The sequence below is a fragment of the Amphibalanus amphitrite genome, unplaced genomic scaffold, assembly GCF_019059575.1.
Source record: "Amphibalanus amphitrite isolate SeventyFive unplaced genomic scaffold, NRLGWU_Aamphi_draft 000056F_arrow, whole genome shotgun sequence".
Taxonomy (NCBI): domain Eukaryota; kingdom Metazoa; phylum Arthropoda; class Thecostraca; order Balanomorpha; family Balanidae; genus Amphibalanus; species Amphibalanus amphitrite.
The window spans coordinates 1154208-1172384 of record NW_024881552.1 but is presented as its reverse complement, the minus strand read 5'-3'; the positions used below and the strand labels follow the sequence as shown (position 1 = coordinate 1172384).

General features: G+C 46.9%; 1 protein-coding gene across 8 annotated transcripts; it reads right to left on the bottom strand.

The window, feature by feature from the left end:
- Positions 1-1142: 1142 nt before the first annotated feature.
- Positions 1143-9918, bottom strand: LOC122378237 (guanylate kinase-like). Of its 8 annotated transcripts, none has more exons than XM_043359068.1 (6): positions 9674-9918; positions 8708-8757; positions 4813-4859; positions 3756-4067; positions 3335-3477; positions 1143-3159 (listed from the first exon to the last, which is right to left on the bottom strand). In XM_043359068.1, exons 4-6 carry the CDS (start codon positions 4065-4067, stop codon positions 2961-2963), a joined length of 654 nt encoding a protein of 217 aa, XP_043215003.1. In that variant the 5' UTR covers positions 4813-4859; positions 8708-8757; positions 9674-9918; the 3' UTR covers positions 1143-2960. The 8 variants fall into 8 exon arrangements, with proteins under 8 accessions (XP_043215003.1, XP_043215004.1, XP_043215001.1 ...); XM_043359069.1 differs by having other exon boundaries at positions 9715-9918; XM_043359066.1 differs by having other exon boundaries at positions 9723-9743.
- Between the last annotated feature and the right edge of the window lie 8259 nt (positions 9919-18177).

Here is an 18177-nt window from a genome sequence, read left to right as displayed (position 1 = left end):
CTTGCCGCTTGTTTATTGGCAGCGAGCCGCGGTCCTGAGCGGTGTGAAGCGTAAGGTATCGTCATCGCATGGAATGCCATCACACCGACCTGAGTGCGGTAAAGTAGGATTTAGAAGGTCCTCTCCTGTGCCTTTCGGACACCGGATTTGGATATATTTGAAAAACAGATTACCAATTGTCCCACATTCACTAATATTTTTGTTCTATGTCCTAATGATTTATAGAGGTGAACCCAAGAAGCATGATGGATCACGCTGATGAACGAGGCAATCGTTAAAGGGACCCTCCCACCTTCAAAAAAGTTTATGAATTGGCATGAAAGTGATGTCGCTCGGTTCAGAAAGAGCGAAAACGAATATCTACCAAATTTCACCGAAAAATATTCACCGGTTTTCAAGATATTTGACTTTTACTTTTGTTTACTTTTTTGGGATCTCCGCTGTTTCTAGCGACTTTATTTTAGAAGTGCGGCGTTTGCGGCAGATGTTGCGCGCAAATAGCATATACCACCGCGTGCTACAAAACGTTTTAGTCAAACATTTAAAAATCGTTAGATATTTGCGCTGACGTCACACATTCAGAGGGGTATTCCTAAGCATTAGCCCCTCTGAATCAAAATGCTGCAATTTTGAAATTCAATATTACCGATTTAAGGCATTTCTCGATGTTGTGAGTGCCGAAACCGGTAATTGTGAGCCAGGGACCCCATTTTGGCTATCTCAACTCAAATCTAATGTTAAGGTGGGAGGGTCCCTTTAACTCACAGAAGCATTTCGATTCAGACGACTAATTCCCAACCTGTGTACGAACTCTGTAACCAAGTGCTGCAGGTAATGTTTGTGACTAGGTGAACAGCCGCGAGTCGATGTACAAAGTTGACTGATGGAATTGTTATCGCACATGATGCAGCTGACCAATGCGATCGGTTCCCATGTGGTACCCAATTGTGAAAATATGCATATCAGCAAATATACCACACTTGATTCAGCCCCTACGGCGTGACTGAGCTCGTATGGACCAGAAGTGCGGGGGTTTAACTCGATCGAGGCCTCCGCAACTGGCTCGGCAGACACCGACAGCCCATTCAAATCAAACTTCAGCAGGCACACTCTTCCCGCGTTCAAGTCGGTCAGACAGGAAGTCATGAATGTTATTTATTGCTACACATGGTGCAACGCGCGGTGAACGTGAAACGCAGTCACATACATCACCGCTACTACACTTGCTTGGGCTCCACGTGCAAGTCCGCACTTGATGGTATTCCACAGATATTGTGGAAATTAAGCGGCTTGCTACCATTCCGTGCCTCAATTACTAGAAATGAGCACACACAAAAAAAAACGATGGCTCGAACAACATCTCGCTTTAGGTTTGGTGGCATCTCACAACCATTAACTAAAATATTTCGAAAAAACGATTGAGCTAGCAAATGGCACGCATTTTTACAACCAAATAATGCCGTCAAGCATAAAACCAAGCACACACAAAAATCACGCAAAAAGGAACTGTTGCAAAGCGTATGCCCGGTCGGTGAGCCACATCCAACGGTCTGCAGAAACAGATTCTGCTAATAAGATGCATCACGGTACTGAGCAGAGCGTGAAAACCAGTCAACGCGCCTACAACCTGTCGGCCTCAATAGTCCAGGATAAGTAAGAAACGTAACAAAGCAGGAAGTATTCATAACATAAAAAATACAAATAGCGGTAAAGTTGACAGTTGAAGATACCGCATTGTGGGTCTAAAGTGTGCTCATAATTTCGTCATCGAACAACGCCGCGCAGAATCAGGTGTCACATCAACCATCAACAATAACATTTCCTGACTTAGGCAAGACAAGCTGTCAAACGTAATACTTATCTTATCACTTCCTGCTTAGCGCAAGTCATTCGTGAGCCGTTATCTACACCAGCTTTTTTGAACAAAGCAGCAATGAAACGTTATTGTCTGTACTGAATAAATATTTGACAGAAAATGTGGTCATCGGACATTCATGCATAAATGTTAGTCGCAAAGCTAATAGCCAAGTGGAAGCATGTGGCTGGTTGGTCCCCCGTGTGAAGCAGTGTACAACCGTAGCAACTAGCGTTTCAGGCTCGCGCACGTGAACTGCTTCTCCCCGCCTTCCCACGTAACCCGTGTTAGATAGATCTGTTGTTGGCCACAACACCCAGGTGCCAGTTTTGGACACACGTCAACATGCAGTTGAGAACGACATGAAAACGGAAAACCCGCATTGTGGATGCAACGGCGAAACAGTGTGCACCACAGTTAGCTAAAGCTATCCCACCCGCTTCCAAAGACACTTCCAAAGCAAAAAGCCGCATCGAAGCGTTTGCATTGTTTCTGACTTAAAGGGAAGTCAAAAATAAACTAGAAACCCAGCGACTGTTACCACCCTGCAGCCACCCCAAATCGACCTCGAAACGTTATTCCACCACCAAGACTGCAAACCACAGGCCACTACCTCAACTCGTCCTGAACTAGAGACTGTACCGCCCTCATTCCATTTGTAACTCGACACTCCGCTTTATCCGGAACTCCGGCGAGTCACTAAAATGAGTGCCGCACCTAAAACTACTGAGGCCAGCGAGGCCAACTGAATCCACTGACGGCCGGTGGATAGTGTGATCACTTGTGTCGGTGATAACAGCGAACGCTAACAACAAACTACCGGTCGGAGAACGGGGGCCCACGTGGTGGAACAGACCTGCTGCCCTCAAATAACCCTGAGCGGACGTCGAAATGGCACGGCGAAAACGGTGCATGTCTTGGTCAGGTCGCGCGCAGACGGCGATCAACTTTGGCTGTGGAGGAGGGGTGCTGACCTGACGTCGTCCGAACTAGTCCAGATGAAGATCGCTCGTATCACGTACTTCTGAATCCGGCTCAGGAGTCTGTCTGTATGTATCGGTTTGTACAGCAGGTCTCGGCGGGCGGCCTCCGTTTCCGCGCCGCCTTACGAGGGCGCCGCGCCGTTGGCCTTTTTCTGCTCGATGATGGGCAGCAGAATACGGCGCAGCTGCTCGTACGCGTGGTCCAGCTCGTCGTTGATCACGGTGGCGTGGAAGTTACCCGGCGTCTGGCCGTACTCCATTTCGGCCGCGGCCGCCGCCAGACGCTTCTGTAGAGTCTCCTCCGTCTCCGTCTTACGGTTTCTGCCAATCGAGCAGCGACAGGTCACACTCCACTGGGAGCGAACTCTCGCGGAAACAGCATGGCAACGGAACCACACAGGTTACTAAATACTACAAACATTCGAGATGTCAGAGTTAAATTAGCCACTCGGTCGGCTGTATGACTAGGAAGCCGTGGCGCGTATGGGCGGCCCACCTGAGACGGCGCTCCAGCTCGTCCATGCTGGGCGGCCGGATGAAGACCAGGTGAGGGCTCAGGTCCGACTGCTTCACCTGCTTCACGCCCTGCACGTCAATGTCCAGGATGCAGATGGCGCCACCTCTGTCGATACGCTCCACCTGGCGGACAGACAGACAACCTGACCACAGCCGCCGAATAACAGTAGCACCCGGCAGAGCATTCAGGTTTCCGTAACACAGTGACATTGGATACATGTTGACCCATATTAAAAAAGCAAAACGCGACCTTTTTCACCACTTTGACTAAATGCATTAAACAACATGCAACATGCAATTATGCATTCCACTTATAGAGCACAGTGTTCTTATACCGCACACCTATACGGTCATTTCCTAAGGAAGTGTGCCACTATACAGGCGCGATGTGGCTTGCCTACCTCGGCCTTGCTGGTGCCGTACAGGTTGCCGCTGAACTCGGCGTGCTCGATGAACTGGCCGTCCTCTATGGCCTTGAGCATGGCCTCGCGCGTCACAAAGTGGTAGTGCACGCCGTCCTTCTCTCCGGCGCGCGGCTGGCGCGTGGTGTGGCTCACGGAGAAGCCGAACAGGCCCGGAAACTCGGTCTGCAGCCGGCCCAGCAGCGTGGACTTGCCGGCGCCCGAGGGGCCGCACAGCACCACGGGGCGGCAGGCGCGCGCAACCGGACCCGACATGGCGGTACACAGCGGCCGGCCGACCGAAACGCCCATCTGGGGACGGCGGCGCCGAGGTCAGCTCCTCCGGAGACAGCGGCACGGGGTCACTGAGACAGCGCCCTCTGGCGGTCAGCTGAGCGCCGGCCCCTCCGAGAAGGGCCGGCCAGACTTGGAAACAAACACCGAGTCACCCAGCATTGCAGGCCAACACATTCCCTCAATTCAAGTCAGATCATCAAAACAGCCAAGAATATGGCAAAATTTAGATGTTTACCTTAACTTTCATGACCACCCCTAGTAATACTAAGCAAGTGACATTGTGGTATTTGCAAGTCCTAGAATTAGTTACCAGGATTCATGCAAAAAAATAAAAATATGATGTGGAAAGCGATAAAAGCAGCACCCCACAAGTTTGACCTCATAGCAGCACCCCACAAGATTACGGTTAAGTCCATAAACACTCCTACACTGCAGCCTGCAGGGAAGGGGCACAAGGGTTGCATGGAGAAGAATCGATGACATTTATGTAAATCACACAAACAAATAGGTACGAGGTATATGATGGCTTACCAATTCAGCCGGAAAAAAAATCTGTGAACCTTTTGAGCACTACAACCTAGCAATTCCTTGGTAACACACCAAAGCATTGGCATTGTCCAAAGTGATCTAGTTTCCTCCAGCGACGACGATGGATTAGTGGTTATCGCTAAAGAACATGCCGATAAACGCCCCATATATGGAAGGTCATGCTTTTTTAGTAGATAAAACCGTAACTGAACAAATGTGCATGCCAACTTACTTATAACCTTATTGTTCTTCGAGACAGAAGCTGATAAAAACCGCCACCTATGCAAAAGAGTCTTTGTGTGTGAGCAAACATAAATAAAACTGAGAGAAGTAAATTCTGTTTTTGGCAAATAAGAAAACTGGCAAAAAAGCAATCCAGAGGAACATAACAAACAATATTTATAATTGGCATCCGATCTACAAATGCTAGACATTCACTTATCTCCTATCGTATGCAAAGTAATCCCATTAAGTAGGTAATAGACATACCGCAAGCATACACGCATAAATACAAACATGTAAAAATAAAGACCGTACAATCATGAGGGTACATAACAATGCTAGCAAAGTATTCCCCAACAGGTAGGATGGAAGGATGAAACTAAAAAAAAAACATACCTGTTCATTCAATGCAGGAATCCAAGGATACAAGGTGGTTCACTGTCACATTCAGGAAAAAAGGTGAAAACGTCTCAAAGGAGAGTTTTGAGTTGCTGGCTGCCCAAGATGCGCACAAAGTTCGGCCGAGGGACTCAACCCCACAAAGAGGGCACGATTCACCATTCACGACGCAACGTCCAGCTGTTGTCTGAGCTTGGTCTGAGCACTGAAGGCACTGTGCCCAGCGCATTGGTCTCAAGATAAAGCTCCCGGCGATCAATACATAGTTTAAGTGTGTATGCCAATTGCCAAGACTCCAGCCTCGATAAGAGTGGGGTGGTGTGCACCGGCTCCAATTCAACAGATGGACCACTCTGACAACTGAGGGAACTGTCCATGTACAAAGTAATACGGGACAGTTTCATGAAGTGCAGTCTGTATGCTTGGCAAATTAAGAGTCTGAATGTCACTTCCCACTCACTGACTACTCACTACAGCCGGCCCGATCCCTGCCTTTCCCTGTCGCCGACCTCCGCCTCAGCTGGCGTATGTAGTGAGTGATATTTAAAAGTTGTGTTTGACTATAATAAATATCAGAATACCGGCCCGTGACCCCTGAGGTCATCTCAGGTAATGAAACATGTCCAAATGTTTTTTAACAATAACTTCAGAGAAAACATGCTAGAGCCACGAAAACACCACCTCAGCTGCGTTTAGTTCAACGATACGAAGCGACTGATATGCAACATGATCTTTTCCGTGACGTTGACCTGAGATAAAATTCTGAAGTTGACCTTTTCATGTAAATGTAAAGTTCATTCGACGCGTCTCGAGAGAGAAACGCGATGCCGGTAAAACAACGTAATACAAGCTTGGTGTCTGCAGCTACTGCAGAAATAGTTACGAGTTCAATAAAAACATTAAATTTCTAGTTTTTACTCTCTGGAGGCTAAGCTTTTGCCTGTGCATTAAATCTGAGAGCATTTCTCAGATATACCATGGACCTTAGATACCTTAGAGCTATGGATTCACAAGCAGGAACTATGCACGTGCATTAGCTCCCCACACACGGTAGGTAATGCGTCGTCCGATGTGCCCACTGACAGTCCAAGTTTTACCGTAATCGGCCTAGTAATGGCTGCTTTATTGCAATAACAAATATATTTAATTTCCTCGTGAGCTTTCAAGCGTTTACAAAGTCCCCTCAGCGGGCGGTGCATCGTATCGCATGTCTCCGATGGTTGTCGAAGATTCAATGACGTGCCGAGCTCAGAGTCTTTTCCCTCAGTTTTGGCAACAACTGAGCCTAAAGTACGTTCCCTCTGCTCCACACGGGCCACGGCCCAAAACGCAGCAAATATGCGCCCACCACGTGCACACCACTGAACCCACCCTTTCGAAAAGTTGATTCAACAAAGAAGTGCACGAGTCCGACTTCGCACGAAAATTTCAACCCTATAGCCCACACTGCTCCTGAGCAATTGCCTGCCAAAGAGTATTGACACGTGGCCAGTGTTGGAAATGAGGCCGCTTTCTGGTCCCGGCATTTTATTCTCCGGGCGGGTTAATCCCGTCCAGCGTTTAGCCTTTCGGGACCCACTCAGGGTCGCGGTTGTTTTCGCCGCTCGGCCCAGTCGAGATGCAAAGTTGATAGTCAAACGAAGCTTATTTAGGGTCAGCCAAACCAGGCTAGCCTGGATTTACTGTTAAATGTATGCACATAGATGAAAGAAAAAGGTTTTGTTGAATCGATTAATTTCGAAGTCGTATATTCACATGCCCCAAATAAACTTCGTGTGACTATCAACTTTGCATCTCGAATGGGCCGAGCGGCGAAAACAACCGCGGCTCTGAGAGGGTCCCGAAAGGCTAAGCGCTAGATGGGGCTAACCCACCAGGAGAATAAAACGCCGGGACCAGAAAGCGGCCTCATTTACAGCACTGCACGTGGCATACATGCAGATTATGATTTGTAGTTTTAGGGCACACCAGCAGCGAGGTTATATCCCAAACATACATAGAGGCATTTTGATTTTTACAGTATTATTGCAATTTGCATCATAGTTATTTAGCAGTTGCCAACCATTTTGACACCCTGCATGCCTATGCATGTTGCATAGGTTCCTAGGTTCCTATTTATTTTCCTTAGGTACTGGGTAGGCCGTAGGCAATGCAACTACATTATTAGTTGCATTATTGGTATTTATAGTATCACAGGTTTGTGCAGTTAAATGCCCTTGCCAGAGTGAAATGCTGAAAGCAGAGAAAATAAGTCCAGCTCTGAGCTGCCACATTCACATATTACCTGCAAGACAATGTAGAGAAAAAGAGCAGGTTACCAGTCTTAACCCTCGCCGGCCGAGGGGGGGGGGGCGGGTGCCGCCCCCCCCCCCCTAGGGTTTTTTCGCGATAGCTCCGAGCACGTTAGCGATAGAGAGCTGAAACTTGGCATACCTGACCTTTGATTCAAGCTGGATCTTTTGACACCAACCGCATTTTTGGGTCAGGTCAGGTCACTGACCTATGACGTCATAAGTGAACCTCTGCACGGTCTTCAGATGTCGCAATTTCGCAACGCCCTCACTGCCAGAAGAGATGTCACAGGGAAATGAAACTTGCAGGATCTAGTATCCATTATGAGTCTCACAACTTGTATATCTCGGATTTTTCCTAAAGGTCATATGAGGTCAGGTCATTTTCGTGACCTCACCATTATAAGTCAATGGGGAAAAATACAAACTGCTACCTATTCTGGCGCCGGGAACGATCTCCAACTATCTCAAGCACACAGAATCGTGATGTTATGCACTCCTTGCAAGGTTAGATGCGTCACTTTTGCAATGTTGACCTTGCGTGACGTCATTTATGACGTCATCAAGGTCATATTAGTTTTTCGTCAATAACTCTTGATCAAATTGAGCTAGCGAGTCGGGAAAGTCACCAATGGACTCAGGAAGACCTGCCGAATCGAATGATATGTGACATGACCTCTTTCGACCAACTTCGTGACCTGGGGGTGCTGACCTGACCTTGACCTGAGGTCAACACCCCAAGTTACCTGACCCGGACAAAAAGTATATCATTCGACGCGCCTGAGCAAGGCGAACACGATGCTGCCAAAATCGCGGCTCTGCGGCCGTTTTTTGCGAAGTTATTCACCAAAAACTGAACCGTACCTTGGGGCACTTGACCTGACCTCAGAGGTCACCGGTTGACCTGGGACCTTAAAATCGGGTACCAATCTCTGCGTCGCGTAACGGCGCACACGCTCGTTTTTTCCGCGACGCGCTACCTTCACCAGGGGCGAAACGGCGAGGGGGGTCGTACCGCCCCCCCCCCCTCCCTCGACCGGCGCGTATGTAGAAAACCAATAGGTCCGGCGAGGGTTAATTGCCTATAGTCATATGGGTGGAGTATAGCTTGCTATGCTGCTGTTGATAGTTGAAACGGTTAAGAAAGCCAGACAATAATGAATCCATCTGTTCTGTGGCAACTCCCCAAATAGGGAATAGCAACACTGTACTCACCAACTGGAACTGATCACCAGCAATTCCTGATCAACTTCACTCCAACTTATCTGGAAAAAAATGATAGTATGAAGCCATAACTAATGACACTCCCCAAAATGCAACACAATTCACAAATGTGTCAAAGCACTGGCAACAAGCACAAAAAGTGACAGAAGGAAGGCAGCTTTCCAGAATCTAGAGAAACTAGCAATAACAGTACCGTGCTAATCAGGGCTGCAGAGTCGATGGATTTTAGGGTGACTCTGACTCTGACTCCAACTACAAGAATTGACTCTGACTCCAACTCTGGACAGTTCTATTAAAATCTGCATCATATCAAAGTTAATAATGGAGATGTCTTTATCTTGCCTGAAACAATCCCTTGTGCGTTCCAAGGCTTTGCGCTGCACAATGCATTAAAAAAAAACATGCAGTATTAAAAAGCAGGTTCTGGGCATTCACCAATCACCATCTTCTGCTTCTTTTGCTGAAAATATTCGTGCAAAACAGCAAAATGGCCTTTTATCGACAAATTTTGAGCGCAGTATCGTCAAACTGGTGCAGTGCATAACGTAGAGCCATGCAGCGTTAACTCTGACTCAGGATTTGGAGTTGATAAGATTTTAGCGACTCTGATTACAACTCTGACTCCGGGCAGAACTGTCAAGTGTCAACTCCAACTGACTCCAACTCTGACTCCGCAGCCCTGGTGCTAATTCAAATCATTGACCAGCACAGGTGATAACAATAACCTAACATCAATGTCACTTTTAATCAGCTTTGTGCTAGCAGAGTGCCTGCAGGCAACGATGAATCTTAATAAAATTTATCTCAATCTGCGCAGTTGCTTCCAATACTCATTTACATCATTTACCTACTGAAAAGCAAGGACGAAAAACAGTACCAAACGGAATAGGCACAGAACTGATGATGATAGGATAGGTACAACCGGGACTCACAAACTGAATAGTGAATTACACTGACTTTTTTATATACACTGTGGATTTTTTAATTTTCCGCTCTACCTTCGCACTTTTCCACGTGGCGCCCGCGCGACGCGTGTCGCAATTTTCGGACGACGGTGAAAACAGGGCGCCTGGGGCGATTTGATCAAGGTTCGTGAAATTTACACGTGACGTTTAGCATGTAGAAGGCCGCTGTAGGGGGAGAACTTCAAAATACCACGTGACTAATATGCCCTCCGGCGCCCTGTTTTCACCGGCGTCCCAATTTTCTCAACCGATTTTGTGTGTAAAATTTGCGGAAGTTGGCAGCCATTGTCCTAAAAGTCACTTGTGCGTCTAAACTGTCACTGTAGGTTGCTTCCAAATTTAAATTTTCACTGAATACCAAAAAACGCTAGAAGAAAGAGAAAGGAATCTTGAGAGGCACAGGAGAGGAAAAGAGCAACTGATAATCTCAGTCTAATCCACGGTATAAAAAAAACTGATCTTATCAATGGTTCTATAAGTTTGCAAAATTGGCTTGCGCTCCCTAAGTTACGTCACCTTCTAAGTTCTAACACTAAAAGTTTTATGACTGTTTCGAACCTGCTTTGAAATAACCTACCCCTACTCATGCAACGCCTACCCCATAAGGCCAGCCCATAACCCTATAAGGTTTATACTTTATATAGGCGTCTTGGCCATAACGCACAATGCTGCCGTTGTTTATAAGCCGGTGCGGCAATTTCAGTCGGTCTGTCATGTGTAGGTGCCTGTAACCACCATAGGCTGTTATTTAGGTATAGGTATTAGCGAGCAAATAGGCATTTTTGATATCTTCGCAAAGACGGCCGGCGCTCGGAGCGCGGCGGTCGGTCCGCCGCGCCACGCCGCTCACATATGTGTCATCTGGCCCCTGTCCTGGTTCTCATACCCACGTGTTGTGCGTACCACGAAGGCTGAGACGGGACGGGGGCCCGACAGTCTTCAACGGGACTCCGCCGGTGCGACACGGCCCGGTGTTACGACGTGGCCGACGCGGCCTTACGTGATTTAACGTGAACGACGTGCCGAGTACGACGAATTGCGCTGCATCTGTGACCGCCGTATTTACCCGTTTTAACCCTCGCCCGCACATGCCATTTTCCCATCCTAGAACGCACATGGGGGGGGGGGGGTGGTTGCCACCCCCCCCGCGCCATTTCGTTCCTGTTGGAGATAGAGCTTAGCAGTAAAGACCAAAAAGATTCTTTGGGAAGAGACGAATCCAATGATACCCAGTTTTACCTTCTCAGGTCAGTCATTGACCTTCCAGGTCAGGTGAAACTAAAAAATGTTGTTGTTTTGGGTCACCGTTGGATATCAAGTGTGCTGCTTATCAAATACCGATGGCGATGCTGTTTTCTGGTGCCAAGCCAGCTAGAACCTCTTTGTCACACTACCCGACCAGAATTTTGCTGCTGAGGTCATTTCAGGTCAAGTTAGGTCAAGGTCAATTATATGTGTTTGTATGTCTGTGTGTGTCTGTGTGTATACTGATGTGTGCACCGATTGTTTTTGGGTCCATATTACATGAAATCATGATCTGAGAAGCTTTTACCAAAAATGCAGTCAAAAAACTTCAAAAAAAGTAAATTCAGCTTGCCTAAAACGCAATTATCTTAGGTGACCTAGGTTGACCTTGACCCTGACCTTGACCCCTGTACATCGTCAAACAACATGTTTCATGATAGGTAGGAGGTAAGACTGGCAAAAAAGGCCGAAATCAGGGTGTCAAAAGCTCATAAGGCCCATGGCAAACGCAAGATGTTGAGAATTGGCCATTTGGGTCATGACATGACCTGAAAAACAAGGTCATATCTCCGAAACCAAAAATCATAGAAACTTGAAATTTTTAGTGGACATCAAGAAAGGATAGAGGAGCAGCTATACGAAAAATCAGCCTTCTAGCTCTAAAAATGTTGAGTGCAGAGCAGAAAGACTACCTGGGGGGGGGGGTGGCAACCCCCCCCCCCATGTGCGGGCGAGGGTTAATCGTTTCGCTATCAATCAAGAATAGACTTTTACATATATGAACAATAACTTTATGGTCCTCCGGGTGACAAAAGAGAACGAGTACGAGAACGAGTGAACGATCACGAGCACGCACGAACATTTCCGTATCGGACGGGCTTCGAAATGTTTGACATGAGGTCAAGGTATAAGTGCCTATCACTGACATAATGTCGTCGGGCTTTCGTCCCCTTCTAACATCTCAACTCCGGGGACGAGGTCCGTGAAGTTCGAAAGTTCGACAACATGTCAGTGATGTAAATATTCACGCGGCAACCGAGTCATTTCAGTCATAGAATAGATATAGATTAAACGCTTTTTCCTGTAAAAACAGCAACAACGTGTTTGTGCAACAGTAGAATACCTATGATCCGCTGCTGTTTGAAAGTCATGAACGTAAATTAAGGGAGACGGAAATGTACGGACGGAATATACCTACGTAAGTGTTCATCGACAAATCGATGACATTTATCGGCCACGGCCCAAGGATATGTTTGGACAGACACTTTACAAAAGGATATATATATATATATATATATATATATATATATATATATATATATATATATATATATATATATATATATATATATATAGGGTCGCGTTAAAGTTACTAATTTATCCAGCAAACAACTGTCACCTAGCCAGCTATCGCTTTTAAGTAAGGGGTTAGGATTTGTACCTGTAAGGAGACAGAAAGTTACGCACCTTCTTGCAGAGCTCAAAGAATGGGAGAGGTTGATGAGACTGCGTGAATTCTGGTCAGCAGGTCATCAAGGTGAAGAGTTGGGCGTACCATCTAATGGGACTTTTGGTGGCGAGTCCTTAGTTGACCAAGATTCGAAATATAAACAATCTCGATGGACACCTGAAAAGGGTAGGGACCCATGGCTGGATTTATATTTAGAGGAGGTCATCCAGAGCGCTGTCAGAGGGATTTCAAAGAACCGAAAGGGTAACCTTAGTAAAAAGGAGGAGGAGGCACTGGTAGAATTGATGAACGACCAGGATATTGTAATTAGGCCGGCTGACAAGGGATGGGGGGTAGTTGTCATGGACACGGCGGACTATCTTGACAGGCTTAAGCGTGAGACTGATGACTCCTCCACCTACAGACTCCAAGACAGAGACCAGACGAAGATTATTCACAAAAAGGTTAAGAACCTGGCAGATAGGCTCCTTAAAGGTGGTTACATTGGCAAACATTTACACAGGTACCTCATCCCGACACATCCTACGCCGGGATATCTACAAGGGAACCCCAAACTTCACAAGGAGGGGCACCCCTTGCGGGTAATAGTAAGCGGACGGGGTCACGCGACAGAAAGGATCGCCGAACTAGCAGAAAAGCAGCTTGAACCACATGTCTTAAACCAGCCTTCTTTTGTAAGAGACACTACAGATTTTATTAACAAAATAGGTCAAACTCAGTTACCTGTTTCGACGACACCGCTGCTCTTTTGTATGGACGTCAGTAAATTATATCCTAGTGTCCCGAGAGACGAGGGCATTGCAGCCTGTAGAGACGCCCTAGATTCTAGATCAAATCCGAGCATTCCCACATCAGAAGTAATCGAAATGATAGAGCTAGTTTTGGATAATAATAACTTTAGCCTTGGGAATTCCTACCACTACACTCAGGTAAATGGCACGGCAATTGGGTCAAAATTAGGTAGAAACTATGCGTGCACGTATTTGGGAATGTGGGAGGGCAAGTTACTGGAGTCTTCTACACTAAAACCCTTTTTGTATTTACGATACATAGACGATATTTTTGGAATTTGGCTTCATGGTGAAGAAAAGCTACGGGAATTCCATACTCTTGCCAACAGCATCCACGACAACATCAAGTTAGACCTTAGGTTTTCACCCACGGAAATAGAGTTTTTGGATGTACGTGTGACTATAGACAAAGGAGAACTACACACCACAATCTTCTCGAAACCTACGGACACAAAAGCTCACCTCCACTTCCTCTCTGATCACCCGCTACACGTTAAGAAGGCTATCCCTTCAGGTCTGGCCATGAGAGCTAAGAGAATTTGCAGCTCTGAGAGTGACTTCCTGGACCAAACCAATGAGATCACTCGCAATCTTTTAGACAGGGGTTATCCGGAAACTATAATTAAGAGTGGACTTAGCCGGGTCAAGAATGTGGACAGAAAAGCAGCTCTGGAGGGTAGGGTGGGGAGGTCTATCAAGAAGGGGGTCCCTTTGGTGGTCACTTACTCTAGTCACTTGCCTGATATTAGGAACATTGTTAGGAGTAAGAAGCACTTACTTATGCGCTCTGATAACCTTAAAGACGCATTTGGTGCCGACAAAGGAACATTTGTATCTTTTAAGAGGGGATGCAATCTTGGGGATCTTTTGGTGCATAAAAAAACGAAACGAGTAAGCCAGACAACGGAGGGAAATCATGGAAGCTGTGGAAAAAATTGTGTGGTATGCAAGGTTATGTACAAAGAGCAAATGAGGATTCGGGGAACGGGGGGTGACGTGTGCACCTACGACTTAACGATTGGATGTAAATCGAGTAATGTTGTTTACGGCATATTCTGTACTGTGTGTGACTGTGTTGTTTATGTGGGAGAAACAGGGGGGATCCTATATCACAGAATTCAAAACCATCTGTCGTCTATACGCTGCAGGCGAAATGAGATTGAGGTAGCGGCGCATTTCAATGGTGAGGGTCATCACTTATCGAACGCTAAATTTGTCGGACTAGAAAAGGTTTGGAGGAATTGGGTTACATACAGAAGAATACGGGAACAGAGATGGGTGGGACTTTTTAATACGCATAGGGGTCAGGGCGGGCTCAATAAGAAATTGGCGTAGGCGTGACTGTATGTAAGTTGTAATGTGTAATAGTGAAATTAGGCGGCTCTGTCGTGTAATGGTCTGATATTATGTCGTATCACATATGTCGTGTCACAGCAAATGGTTGGAATTATTGTTAGTAATTCTCGCTATATAGGGATGACCTGAGGGTTGTGTGGATTTGTCTGGATGGAAGCGGGTCCAAAGGAAAAATGTGTGAAGATTTGTGTTTTGAAAATGTGATCTCGAAAATGTTTATATTACTTATTACCGCTGACGAAGTGACAACAATACAGTCACGAAACTGTCCGGAATAGCCGAGTACTTTTATTTTTATTTCTATATACTTGCTGAGAACTATTATGCTTCACCAGTAATCGTAAACAAAAGACGATATCACATTTTCATAATCCTTACGTACGATAACGACACGATTCTCTCGATCGATTCGACATGGATATTCCTAGAAGATTATTCGTCCCTCGAGATTTTGAAGAGCAGTTTCTGCTTCAGGCTGAAGGTAATACCGTTCAGGGTATCGAAACCTGTGGGCTCTTGTGTGGCCAGGTGGATGAAGACAGCATTGTGGTCACCCATTTGCTAGTTCCACCACAAACGGGTACCTGTAACACGGTGGAGATGCTGAATGATCAACTGGTGGCTGAAAAACTTCTTGAAACCAACCTCTCGGTGGTCGGCTGGATACATACTCATCCGACTCAAACTGCCTTCTTAAGCAGTATCGATGTTCATACTCAGTACTCTTATCAAGCCCTTTTGAATGATGCAGTGGCAGTAGTCTGTGCGCCTACATTTGGTACCGTCAAGTGGTTACGCCTGACGGACGAGGGCATGGGTATAGTTGGTGCCTGTGACATGCGTGGGTTCCACGAGCACGTCAGCAGAAAACGACTGTTTCAGCAAGCTCTCAATATCTATTTTGTACAAAGATCAGTTCATCTCATGGACCTTAGAGCGGGTTTATCCCAGGTGCCGCGCCCTGTGAGGCATTCGGAAGAGGTCCCCATATGTGGAACCAGCAAGCGTATGGTGTTGTGTGACGACGTCCAAGACCCTCCGTCAGTAGGCCCTTCTACTACCACTCACTCAGACAGTCCTTTGCTGTGCGACAAGGATGAGCCAGAGCGGCATCAACAAGACGGTGCTGAATCTCAAGCCCCCCTGCCGGTGCCTACCGGTGGCCCGATGACGGCCAGCAAACTCAGGAATTTGAGCAACAAGATAACTCGGACTCAGTCACACAAGGACTTCTTATCCATTTGCGTCAAAGAGCATCTAATTCCGAAAGGCTTTCAACTAAGATGGAGATCGCAGTTTGAGGAAGAGGACAGCATCACGATGAAGATAGTCGACCGGGCTTCTCACGACCTCGTCAGATCCTGTCAACAACTCGCCAGTAGGAAGCTGACCTCCCTGAAGGAGGAGTACGACCGGGGTTGGAGGCATCTGTCCATCGTCCTGTCTGCAGCTGATCTGAGCTCTCTGTCAACCCAGCTAAGTCGTGACCGAACACGGATAGGTAGCCGCCTTCAGCGGGTAAAGACAGGCAAGCTTACCAAACTTCGAGAGGGGCTGCATACTGGTGTGAACACTAAGGGTATTGTAGATGAAGCATCAGTGCCCGGGGCTGGAACGGCGGCCTGCCACCCTGTGGATGATTCTGTGACCCCTGTGCAGCTGAACTCGCCAGCCGCTGTGGCACCTACTGCAGTGCCTAGATTAGCTGACCCTGGTGAGGAGGTAGCTGGTGGATCAGGTGGTCCCGCACCGTCTCAGGTGGCTTCTTGTCCCAGTGCGGCCCAGGCGGGGGATAATGATACAGCTGGGGGTTGCGATGTGTCCCATACCGCTACGGCCACCGATAGCTCAGCTGGTCCGTTACGCAAAGGGAAAGGCAGGTACATGGTAGAAAAGGGTCGCGTTAAAGTTACTAATTTATCCAGCAAACAACTGTCACCTAGCCAGCTATCGCTTTTAAGTAAGGGGTTAGGATTTGTACCTGTAAGGAGACAGAAAGTTACGCACCTTCTTGCAGAGCTCAAAGAATGGGAGAGGTTGATGAGACTGCGTGAATTCTGGTCAGCAGGTCATCAAGGTGAAGAGTTGGGCGTACCATCTAATGGGACTTTTGGTGGCGAGTCCTTAGTTGACCAAGATTCGAAATATAAACAATCTCGATGGACACCTGAAAAGGGTAGGGACCCATGGCTGGATTTATATTTAGAGGAGGTCATCCAGAGCGCTGTCAGAGGGATTTCAAAGAACCGAAAGGGTAACCTTAGTAAAAAGGAGGAGGAGGCACTGGTAGAATTGATGAACGACCAGGATATTGTAATTAGGCCGGCTGACAAGGGATCGGGGGTAGTTGTCATGGACACGGCGGACTATCTTGACAGGCTTAAGCGTGAAACTGATGACTCCTCCACCTACAGACTCCAAGACAGAGACCAGACGAAGATTATTCACAAAAAGGTTAAGAACCTGGCAGATAGGCTCCTTAAAGGTGGTTACATTGGCAAACATTTACACAGGTACCTCATCCCGACACATCCTACGCCGGGATATCTACAAGGGAACCCCAAACTTCACAAGGAGGGGCACCCCTTGCGGGTAATAGTAAGCGGACGGGGTCACGCGACAGAAAGGATCGCCGAACTAGCAGAAAAGCAGCTTGAACCACATGTCTTAAACCAGCCTTCTTTTGTAAGAGACACTACAGATTTTATTAACAAAATAGGTCAAACTCAGTTACCTGTTTCGACGACACCGCTGCTCTTTTGTATGGACGTCAGTAAATTATATCCTAGTGTCCCGAGAGACGAGGGCATTGCAGCCTGTAGAGACGCCCTAGATTCTAGATCAAATCCGAGCATTCCCACATCAGAAGTAATCGAAATGATAGAGCTAGTTTTGGATAATAATAACTTTAGCCTTGGGAATTCCTACCACTACACTCAGGTAAATGGCACGGCAATTGGGTCAAAATTAGGTAGAAACTATGCGTGCACGTATTTGGGAATGTGGGAGGGCAAGTTACTGGAGTCTTCTACACTAAAACCCTTTTTGTATTTACGATACATAGACGATATTTTTGGAATTTGGCTTCATGGTGAAGAAAAGCTACGGGAATTCCATACTCTTGCCAACAGCATCCACGACAACATCAAGTTAGACCTTAGGTTTTCACCCACGGAAATAGAGTTTTTGGATGTACGTGTGACTATAGACAAAGGAGAACTACACACCACAATCTTCTCGAAACCTACGGACACAAAAGCTCACCTCCACTTCCTCTCTGATCACCCGCTACACGTTAAGAAGGCTATCCCTTCAGGTCTGGCCATGAGAGCTAAGAGAATTTGCAGCTCTGAGAGTGACTTCCTGGACCAAACCAATGAGATCACTCGCAATCTTTTAGACAGGGGTTATCCGGAAACTATAATTAAGAGTGGACTTAGCCGGGTCAAGAATGTGGACAGAAAAGCAGCTCTGGAGGGTAGGGTGGGGAGGTCTATCAAGAAGGGGGTCCCTTTGGTGGTCACTTACTCTAGTCACTTGCCTGATATTAGGAACATTGTTAGGAGTAAGAAGCACTTACTTATGCGCTCTGATAACCTTAAAGACGCATTTGGTGCCGACAAAGGAACATTT